This window comes from Takifugu rubripes, chromosome 14 (genome assembly GCF_901000725.2).
Source record: "Takifugu rubripes chromosome 14, fTakRub1.2, whole genome shotgun sequence".
Classification (NCBI taxonomy): Eukaryota; Metazoa; Chordata; class Actinopteri; order Tetraodontiformes; family Tetraodontidae; genus Takifugu; species Takifugu rubripes.
Window position 1 is genome coordinate 2,788,732 of NC_042298.1, and position 11,207 is coordinate 2,799,938.

General features: G+C 47.6%; 2 protein-coding genes across 2 annotated transcripts; both read left to right on the top strand.

Moving 5' to 3' along the window:
* Nucleotides 1-67: 67 nt before the first annotated feature.
* Nucleotides 68-4,802, top strand: tspan6 (tetraspanin 6). Its single transcript, XM_003970120.3, has 8 exons — nucleotides 68-283; nucleotides 1,790-1,978; nucleotides 2,076-2,150; nucleotides 2,534-2,629; nucleotides 2,883-3,038; nucleotides 3,130-3,213; nucleotides 3,988-4,075; nucleotides 4,233-4,802. Exons 1-7 carry the CDS (start codon nucleotides 197-199, stop codon nucleotides 4,054-4,056), a joined length of 756 nt encoding a protein of 251 aa, XP_003970169.1. The 5' UTR covers nucleotides 68-196; the 3' UTR covers nucleotides 4,057-4,075; nucleotides 4,233-4,802.
* A 935-nt stretch (nucleotides 4,803-5,737) lies between these two features.
* On the top strand, nucleotides 5,738-7,251 carry mid1ip1l (MID1 interacting protein 1, like). The gene is made up of 2 exons (XM_003970121.3): nucleotides 5,738-5,897; nucleotides 6,063-7,251. Exon 2 carries the CDS (start codon nucleotides 6,134-6,136, stop codon nucleotides 6,626-6,628), a length of 495 nt encoding a protein of 164 aa, XP_003970170.1. The 5' UTR covers nucleotides 5,738-5,897; nucleotides 6,063-6,133; the 3' UTR covers nucleotides 6,629-7,251.
* Nucleotides 7,252-11,207: the final 3,956 nt, after the last annotated feature.

Below are 11,207 nucleotides of genomic sequence, written 5' to 3' on the forward strand. Positions count from 1 at the left end.
TTAAACGGTCGAAACGGTCCGTTTTATCCTCTTTTCCCGTTTCTCCTCCCGTCGGGGGACACCGACGCCACTTCCGCCTCCTTTTTGGAATTTCACCCGAAGCTTTTTTTCCCCTCCTTTCGGCTGCAGGGCGAAGAGCAGAGTTTCACCCACTTCGTTTTCTTTTGGGATTAAAGTTTAGAGCCATCTGTCCAGCATGTCACCACCGTCTCGGCGGCTCCAGACGAAGCCGGTGATCACCTGTCTGAAGACTTTTCTCATCTCCTACAGCTTGATCTTCTGGGTGAGTTGGGCTGCCACCAAATGGGGGAAACAACAAGCTAAAGGAGCAACAATGGGCTAAAAAAGGCTAGCTAACCTCATCTTTCAGTCACCCGGGGCTGGATTAAAGTCTGGAAACACACTCGGGTGCAAACTTGGAGGTTTGGTGTGAAACCAAAGAACCACTTGTTGAAGATTGTGGCCAGATGAATGTTTTTGTACAGAAGATTCCGCTGCGGGCTGTTTGCGGGGCTGAGAGATTGAACACGACACATCTCACAGGTTAATGTTTGATTTGACAAATCTCTGCTGCACCGCAGCCAGATGTTAATCCGATCCATCCGGATTTTCAGGGGAAAACTGTGTGAAACAGTGTTTTGGAAGTGTTTTTTTCCTGGGAAAATCTCTGGCAGGCCGGGATGCGCGCTTTGGTTTTTCCTTTCCCTTTTAGCGAAGTGCCAAGTTTTTGGTTTTAGTTGAATAAAAGGTAAAAATGTGGCATATAAAGGCGTAAACTGGCGTTGTAGCACTCTTTCTGTTGTTCAATGTCTTTATAGAATTACCGGTTGAATACATTAATCTGGCTTGTTCTGTTCAACCTCTGCATTTAAAATAACGCACCAACATTAAATGTTGCAGAATTTAAGAGGTTTTTATTTTCATTTCAAATGATTTTAATATTGCCTGTAAATTAAGTAATGGCTTAAATGCTGTTACTGTCACTTTCTGTTCTAATCCCAGTCTGTCTTCACCATAGTAGAAGGATCTAAAATGCAGGTAGCCTTTGACTTAATAGACTATTTTAGCAGAAATGCTGATTAATCCCCTGATTTTCACGTCACACAATGTTTTGACTACAATCACCCGAGTGACACTATTTTTGCCCATTGTCAGGCTGATTGCACCTCTTTTAATATCGACCTTTTTGCTTGACAGTTACATTTTTGGTATTTTCTATCGATTTAATTAAGTTACGATCATTTCCTCCCTGAGTTTGAATAATTTCCCACCAATTTTGGTTAAAAACACGTGTAAAAATAGTTGCAGCCACGTTTGCATGGATGCAACGTGTCTAGAATCCATCCCTGGGATGCTGCGCGGATGTGAGCCCCCCCCCCTCCGTAATAAGCGGAGCCTTCTGGCTGCGCAGGTCAGTGCTTCCACCTGGACGATTATTACTCACGGCTGGTTGAGCCGAAGCCGCACGTTGGCGTAACGACCCGTGTGGGCAGTGCTGCTGCAACAACACTGAGAGTGTTTTAGCGGGGGAGGGGCCCAGGTGAGACTTCTGTAACATGCCGATCGGGTAATTGTCTCAACCATCTGCAGCATCTAAATTAAAATAGATGTGGATCGACGCTGTGCAAACCAAAGCGATGATTCAGAGGCCCTCGGATCTCAAGTGTTACTCAAACCTTGTGATCACTGACCCGAGCGGTTCCGGGGCTTTCCGCTCGGGCCGCCGTGTCAGACCGGCGGCTCTGTTAAACCATCTCACGTCTCCCTCTCTGTGATCTCTGATCTTCAGTTCACAGGCGTGATCCTGCTGGCTGTCGGCGTGTGGGGGAAGGTGAGTCTGGAGTCCTATTTCTCTCTGGCATCGGAGGAGAGCACCAACGCGCCATATGTTCTCATCGGGACGGGGGCCGCCATCATCATCTTTGGCCTGTTCGGCTGCTTCGCCACGTGCCGCGGCAGCCCGTGGATGCTCAAACTGGTCAGTGCCGCCGCAGCGCGGTGACGTCTTTTGACTGTTCCCCTCAGCTGAACTCTCAAATCCGGTGTGTGCGTGCGTGTGTGTGTGTTTCCTGCAGTATGCCATGTTTTTGACCTTGATGTTCCTGGCCGAGCTGGTCGCCGGCATCTCGGGTTTCATCTTCCGGCACGAGGTGAGCTAGCCGTCCAAAGCTTTGAGATATGTGGAGAAAAGGTCCAACCAAGTGCTAAAAAGGATCCTTGTCCCAAGGAAATTCCAGCATCACCCAGTAATTTCCAGAAGAAAACTCAAGGACAGACAGCAGCCCTTTGATGTGGTTGTTATTCTGTTTTCCTCCCTTAAGTTTGCTCCCTGCGTTCTTCCTGGATTATGGTGCCAGGAATGACAACTATGACATCATTTGCCTCATATCTTGTTGCAACACTCGAGGCTAAAATGTAGCATCACGATACTCATCTTAATGATGCTTGTGGAGCCTTTTTGGAACCATATTTCACCTGTTCTGTTGCTGCGTCACGTGGATTGATGGTGGGGTTATTTGTTTTGATTCTCCAGATCAAGGCTAAGTTAAAGGTTGCCTTCAAGAACGATCTGATGTCCTACAACAGCTCCGACAGCAGCCGCTCTGTGGTGGACACCATCCAGCAATCTGTGAGTGGGAGGTTTTCTGCCTCCCTAATGGTGTTACTCTTATCTGTGTCACCGTAGGCTAACAACCCATGCAGCGCTTGTTTGCACAAGGACATTTTAAAAGGATAAACAGCGGCGCTGCAGCACTTATCGAGCTCCTCGCTCGCGTCACCGCACTTTGTGTTGCCATTAGCTGGTCCCAGGGATCTGCAGTTGTGTACCGTCCTCATTTATTCCCGAAAAACACTTTGGTTTTGTGACTGTTTCTGCGTAGCTGTATTGCTGCGGGGTGAAAAACTTCACGGACTGGAGCGAGACTCCTTACTTTCAAGACAAAGGCATCCCCACCAGCTGCTGCAGAGACCCCACCAAGTGTTCCCCAGAGACTCTGAAAGACCTCGACAAGGCTGCCACGGAGGTTTACACGACGGTCAGCTCACAGCCTCGGCCCGAACCAGGTTTATGAAGATGCCAGCTCACAAAACTGCAGTCTTAAACTGCTTTTATTTATTTAATTCCAGGGCTGCTTTACACTGGTGACTAATGTCATGGAAGCCAACCTGGGAATCATCGCTGGGATCTCATTTGGAATTGCGTTCTTCCAGGTACCTTCCCCCTAAAGGGGGCCCTGCTGTTTAACATCAGCTTTTTCAGATTTCTCTTGATTTTAGTGGAACTGGACTCTAACTGGTCAGAGCGCCACCCTCTCTCATAAAGGCATAAATGCACCTGTTCCAGAAACCCCCTCCCTGTGCCATCAGTCCTGCAGCAGCTGCACACAACTGGATTTGATAGGTTTCACTCTCCGTTGAGCACCAGTCACATGTCGCGCCCGCTCAGCCTTTTCCCCTGGGATTCAGTGTTGCTGTGCAGCATCTTTTCTGCGCCTCTTCTGGCACAAATGTGAACGCACAGCTGAAGACACATAGTTTACGTTCCACCGCTTTAAGTAGCTAAAGTTCACATACAGTGAGACAGTCTTTGTTGCCCCAGTGTTATCCAGTTGTGTGCCGCTCTGTAATTGCCTCTTATAGTGCACTTATGGTGATAACCAACAATATAAATCCCAGATAGAGGGAGTCAAGACAAACATGACCCCAAACACTTGTTGATTTGCTCGACCGTCACATTGTAAAACTGTGCGACTTTAACAATCGGGGAATCTCACTTAATCTGTGCATTTATCATTGGAACGGGTTATTCATGATCACGATCATTAGCACGTGACGAACAGCTGGGAGCATCAGCGTCTGCAATGTTTATTACTGATTAAAAAGGAGCAAAGGTGCAGAAACGGGGTCACTGAAGCTCCAATGTTCAAGGATTCATTTGTATTTTGGAGCAGCCTGTTATATTGATTTTCCCTCTCTCGTTATTAGCTGATCGGCATTTTCCTGTCGTGCTGCTTGTCTCGGTACATAACCAACAACCAATATGAGATGGTCTAAAAGATCTGACCTTTGCCAGGTGAGGTTCATCCACTTTTTTTTAAATATTCAGCAAATTAACCTTGTAGTCGGGAGTAGAAATGGCACTTTTTTAGCAACCCAAATGCTCTACAGCTAGACGTTAGCTTTAACGCTGCTGCCTGATCATGTCTAATGTGTGTCTGGTGTGTCTGCAGGTTCCTGAGGGGAAGCTTTTGATGTGAAAAGAATTGAAAGAGTCTCCTGTGATTACCTTTTTAATAAACTATTTTAGCAAAGGGAAACACACTCACTGCTGCTTTTATCCAGCACAACAGATGAGAACCAAGCAGAAGGGAAACGTATAGAAAGGGAGGCCATCTGCAGTGTAGTTTGACCAAAAGTAAAAAGGGACCTGGACGTTTCAGGGAATGGCTTCTCCTGGAGTTTAATCCGTCGTTAATCCTTTTCGTTGTCATTGTATTTCTTTGTAAAATGTAGACCGCTTATTTTGTTGTAGTTGAACTTTAGCCTGTAGCCAAGTAAATGGAGTGTATGTATTGTCATAAATGTTAACCTTTCTGCAACACTAATTGGATGGAATCTGAGACTGATGAGGTCTCCACCCTGAACTCAAACTTGTCATAGTGCAGGACTTTATCCTGTGGGTCAGTATTGGTAAAAGTGCGAGCTAATGTCACGGCGTGTAGCTTTTTTTTTCTACCTGCGAATGCATGTGAAATATTTTGGAGGTAAAAAATAAATAAAGACGAAAGTATGTGATCAGTGTTGTCTGTGTGTATATACGTGTGTGTCATGTTTATCTGAAAGGACCTGATCGTTCTGGTGTCGATTTTTGGCCTTCTGAGATCCATGAAAAAGTAACATCAGTATGAGCAGGTTTAAACGTAACATATTTCTTCCTTAGCATTTTGTTAATGTGGTAGTGTTGCTATGTTTCTGGATTAAATCACTTTAATTTACTGTGGAGTAGCATTTTGTGGCCAAATATTCTTTCCTCAATAATCCTACTGTACCCGTGGTGCCTTCAGGGAGCTGCTTAAAAATAGTGTCTTTTCAATCAGTTTAAGATGAGCCATGATGTCGTTTCTCAGTGGATCTCAAGCAGTCCAATGAGTTATATAATCTCTTCAATTGTCATCAAGTTCAGATTGTATTTGTCACGTCCACATGTGTGAACAGGTGGGAGACTCCTGTGGCAGGTGAATCGCATTTTGAAGCTCGCCTGCGCTACACGGGCAGTCTCGTCATTTAACATTCTGTTAATTATGTTAAATAATGTTGGTGTGCGCTGCCAGAAGGCCGATGATTCATTGGGAATAAAACATTAAAAAAGGGAGCTCATCAGCGGACACAGCATGGACGCTATTGCTATGTTTAACCAGCAGGTGGCACTGTGGTGTAATTAATAACATTTTAGGCGTCGATTAAGAACTTCTAGGGGAAATGGCGACTGTTTGAAGTGTGCTAAAACTTTCAAACTACTGGAGAAACACAAACGCATCACTGTTACCATAAGGAAAAAGAAATGAGCAAAGAAAGGTTACAGATACGGATGTTTGCGCACAAGCCAGACAATAACATTTATATTCTAAGTACCAGCCGTGATCTGAGCTCCTATTGGTCCGTATTGGATCAGATCAGTCCAGGGACCGCCCACTTTACCATCGAGGACCAATCATCTCCCGAAATTTGCGTTTTGGGTGGAGTCTTTCGCAGACGTCTCCGACCGCAACCGGCTCTGTGCTATAAAAGCCGAGTGTAACAGACAAACTGTCGGGGAAAATTCTGAGTTTTCTTCCCGGCTGGACGTGGTGGAAATCTGGTTAAAGAGGGCAGTACGCAAGGAACGCTTCCCGAAGGTCAGTGTTTTGTTTTATGGGATCAGAAAGTGGAGGTCGGATAATTTGGTTCGGGCATTATAATACAGCAAGATCTAGGTTGTGGATTTATGGATTATGGCCCAATTTGGTGCCACAGTGTGTGTGGCCTGATTACCATTCGTGGTCCTCCTGTGTGTCGTGCAGATCCTTCAGCCGTAACAGCACCCACCTGTCAGCCCTCCGCCATAACGAAACCAAACCGCAAAGCCTTCAAAATGATGCAGCTCAGCAGCGACTCAGCCAGCAACAAGCACTCCCTTATCAACGTCATGCACCGCTTCATGGCAGCTGCCAACAACATGGACGAGACCATCATGGTGCCCAGCCTCCTCAGGGATCTGCCCCTGGAGGAGCAGGCGGTGGGAGACGTGGAGGCCAACAACAATAATAACGAGCCACAGTGTCCCAACAAGCAGAGGGACATGTACGAGCACTACCTGCTCCTCAAGTCCATCAAGAACGACATGGAGTGGGGTCTGCTGAAGAAGGAGATGAGCAGCGGCACCAGCTTCTTGGAGATGGCGGTGAAGCAGCAGGAGGAGCGGGAGAAAGTCACCGACGTGCCTCAGGATGAAAACTCTGACCTGGAGCACCAGTTCCACTTCCACCTCAGAGGACTGTTTGGAGTTCTGTCCAAGCTCACGCTGCAGGCCGACCACCTGACCAACAGATACAAGAGGGAGATCGGAGGCGGGAACTTCCTCAGATAAAAGTCGGCCTTTATTGTCCCCAAGGTTGTTTTTTGTTTTGTTTTTGTCCCTCTTTAATGCTAAACTTGCACAATAGGGGTTTGTGGAAGGAGAAGGCGGCCTCGGCCTGCAGAATAGCCGCATTGTGACTTCACTCGCCCCCGCAGAGACACTCCCAACATCCCCCAGCAGACGTAAGCCAGTGACACCTGCACGCGTCCCCTCTGCCTGTAGGGTCACGAACACCCCCGTGCTCGGTGGAGGTTTATTAAAGTCCAAATGAAGCACAGCTCTTGTTTAACCAGAGACCTGCACTTTGTCATTTTTTTCATTTTCAAGTTTGGTTCTGAATTTGGCACCAGAATAAAAGTCGACGGTAGGCGAAATTGAATGCTGGTTATTCTGTCCCTCCCTCTTAAATGATTTTAATGCTGAGCTGAAGGGCTCTTATCTGCAGAGGTTTTAAACGGTTCCACTTTATTACTGCAGCATGGCGTGCCTTGACTCTTTTATAGCCTCGTGCCCTGTTCGGTTACGTCTGCTTTAACAGTTCAACCTGTGGAGGAAAAACTGTCATTGTATTGAAAGCCAATTTTATATTCAAGCAAAAATGTAAAACTGAAATAAATAATTGGGAACTTTTACATTTGCTTTGTTTGTCGCTGTGTGCAGGAAATGATGCCATCCTGGTGCCTTCCTCTATACTTTGTGCAAGAATGTGCTGCTGAAACTGTCGGAGCGTGCGCGGACACGTTGAGCGAAGCTGCTCATTGTTAGACTTGACGACGTTAAAAACAGGAAAAACCCCTGCTGCCGAGGCGACGTGTGTTTCATGCAAACAGGCGGCTGTGCAGGCAACTCGCCTGTTGTAGATTACAATATCAGCTAGCTCAGTTTGTCCCTCAGGGTGCAGCGTAGCGACGGTTGGGGGAGCCTGGACTCCGGGCCTGCACCTCCCCGCCTCCCCCTGTAGGACGCGGGCTCATTACCACGACCTTCACTCAGCTTCCCTGTGCGGTTCACGTCAAACGTGGTGGATGTGCAGACTAGAACCCTGGCTGGCAAAACCTCCATAGCAACAGTTCTGCCATATAATGTAATTGGCTGGACACTCCCCCCTCCCCCTTCCTGTAAGGCACTCCAGCGATTAAGCTCAGACCGCCATGAAGGGCGTTTATGAGGCGAGTGGTGGGTTGGAGGGAGGATGCCAGCGACAGGTTCGTGTGGAAAGTGCTGCGTGACACACACACACACACACACACACACACACACAATGAGCTGTACAGATGGCTACAACTCAAAATGGCTGTGCTGGTCAGTGTGCCTCTGCCCACTCTAAACTGGAACAATCACCCTGGCGACAGCTGGGCAGACTGCAAAAAAGCTGTCATTAGCTTCATTTAGCAACTTTGGATAGGAAACTTCCTGATTATTATGGTCTGTTGGGCATGACCTCTCAGAGATGATAACATTCTAATATTGACAACCATATTTGATGAGCTTCAACATGCTGTGTTGTAACAAAAGCATGTATCTTTAAGCATAACTGGCTTCTGAGTGTGTTGAAGTAACTTTGGTCTCTCCCTGAACATGAAAACTCAAATATTTCTCCACAATGGGGCCCAAGTTCACCTATTGAAATGGTAAAATTTTATGTGCAGTAGCAAAGGCTGCTTACGCAAGATGCTCATGTGACTTAATAAAGGAAAGCACGGTGTGACAGGTTGTGGGAGGTCTGAGAGCTTCGGTTGTCTTCAGGTCAGCTTGGACACGAGGGCCATGTAGCTCTTTGGCCCCCGGCCCCGGAGCTGCAGAGTCAGAGACGTTGGCAGTGCCAGCTTGATCTCCTGTTCGCATATCTGCTCTCTATGGTCATAAATCCAGCCGACGGGGGGGTGACCCAGACTGTGATTACTGCTTTATGATCAGACAGTCAGGCTGACCCAGGTGCTGGAGGGGGCTGTCTAAGGGTCATGTGATAGTAGATAAAGGTTCTATATCTCCTGCAGCTACATTTACATGAGCCGAGGACTTGACGGCTACGCCTGTTTAATCTGCATCTGGTTCGTCTGGACTTGTGTTCTCCATAAACAAACACCAGACTTTCTTGTTCCAATGAGTCTTTTTTCCTTTTTGACCACAATCACGTTTCAGGTTTCAACCTTGCGAATGTCTGCAACACATAAAATTGGTCCATTTTATGATTTTCGGTTGGATAATTGGTGGCGTTCTGGGCCTTTCATGTCTGTAAACGTGATTGGCCTGTTCCCACGGTAACCGATTCTTGCAGTTAATAGAGGCGTGGTGTTGCGTAACGTAATGTGAGTGGACCCTCGTGCGTTGCTGGCCATGGGGAGGGAAATAAACTCATCTCATGTACAAAACAGCGGCGCTAACGTCACGCTGGCAATAAGCTGCCTGTGCTGCAGAATTAATGACCAATGGTGCACAACAACAACAACAGGGTGCTTTTAGCGCCTCTGAGAAACAACAAACTACAGGCAGGTTGATGTTTGAAATCACTTTAGCAATCCTTGCTTCAATCCAAGTTGAGGTGTTTCTATAGAGACTTCTCTCAGTTTAGGGTTTGGAGTTTTCTTGTTCGTCTCCATGGCAACCCCGTTGAGTTGCTGGTGAGCAGGTGTCTCGGGTTTATTGGAGTCTCTAAGAATGAATGCTGATGAATAATTAAGAGTAAAATGTGAGCTATATGAGCCATAAATGGCAGATTGTGGATTCTGTGCTGGGTAGGTTGGATTGTGCTGCTGCTCCTCCCCGCTGAGGCCTGCTCATTCCTCCTCCAGTCAGCAGAGACTAAACTGAAGACATCAGGCCGGGGACCGAGACATGAGAACGGGAACAGCGTGTTCTCTTCTCGACAGACCCCCACCCCCACCCTCCCCACTCAGATCTGTGTCAGCGTGGCTCCAGAGGGCAGAGACAATGATGCAAACTCGCTTGTTCCATCATCATTCTCGCGGGGGATGGAATCCTCGCTCCGCCCCACCAAAAAAGCGCCGTCGTATCCCCTTCGGCGTGTGCGCGCTCGCTGCAGAAGGCGGGGAGGAGTGCGCGAGGTTATGTAAGAGGGTGGGTGTGGAGTCCAGCTGGAGCAGTTTCCAGCATGACACGGACTGTCCCAGAGGGAGAACAATCCCCCGACCTGCCCTTCTAACACAACTCTGCCCCTTTAAGTTATGCAGGTCAATAGGGGCTCCCAGCGCGCACGAACGCGCGCTAATCTGAGCGTCAATACTGAATTACGGGATTTGTAATGTGTAAAATAAGTTTGATAGTAATGCGATTGATAATGAAATAAAGCCTGCTTATTATTATTATTATTATTTTTATCTTCCGCCCAAATTTGATTGGCAGGTGATTATCAGCAGCTTTAATCTCGGGGAGATAAGGGGGAGGGGTTCCCTCCGCAGGTCAGTGACTGCTTCCATATCCAACCTGAGTTCGATGCAACCCAGCGAGACAATGACCTGTCTGTGTGCATGTGACACGAGCATGGGAAGCACAGGCACTAGCTGGCTTCCCCAAACCTTCTACCAGTAAGCAGTTCCTTCAGACAATAACATCTGCGTATTTCAGACTCTATCATAGCTTCGTAGCTCTCTCCTCCTGCAGGAGGGTTCAAATCCCCTCATACATTAGAGCGATGTCACAGATTTGCAGATCTGCAGCTTATTTTTATATTATACCCTCTTTGCTTACATGCATCTTAAAGGTCAAGGCCTTTCTTGGAGGTGTGGAGGGTTTAAGTGTGTGCAGGTTGGCAGAAGCAGGGATGCTAGCCGTCTGAATGTCTTTGCCGTATAGCTTGAAGCAACGGATGCTGTTGCCATTAACTCCTTGGTTATATTTAGAGCTGTAACCCAACACCCCTGAAAGCTTTCAGCGTGCGGAGCCGACCTCACAAACAGATGCTTCAAAGCTGTGAAGTTGCGTCGTGCTGATGCTCAGCAGAGGTGCAGGCAGGCTCCCGCAGACATCCCTGGCCCCAGCGAGAGAACACAGACATCTAAAGTAAATCCTGACCGGGGAGTTCTGTCTGGGGGCCCGCCGGTAAAACAAGCCAGATCTTCCCCGAGCGCAAACACCCAGCAGGCAATTCCAGCGGATTTCGTTTCTTCTTGAACAATTAGAATTCTGGTCAGCATCTCGCCAACGCTTTGCAGGGAAGGGAGTGCCTGGGCTGATCTTTAGATGCAAGCTAAGCGAGCGGACCGGGACTTCCTGCTTCCAGAGAGAGGTGTTATGTAACTTCTGAGGTTGGGGAGTTGCTGTTAGAACAAGAGGTATTCAGCAGGAACTCTTAACCACCATGGAGGCTTTCAGAAAACACCGAGGCAAACAATTCAGAACAGTCATTAACACTCTGGACACACACACACACACACACACACACACACACACACACACACACACACACACGCACACACACACACACACACGCACGCGTTTTACTTTGCGTTGTTGTGTGGAGGAAAACAAGCCAAACTCATAGGCTCCTCTTCCGCTTTCCATGTCAGTCTGTCAGTGGGTCTCCACCAGGTTTGGCCTTCTTTTCACCCAATCAGGTGACGCAGCCTGA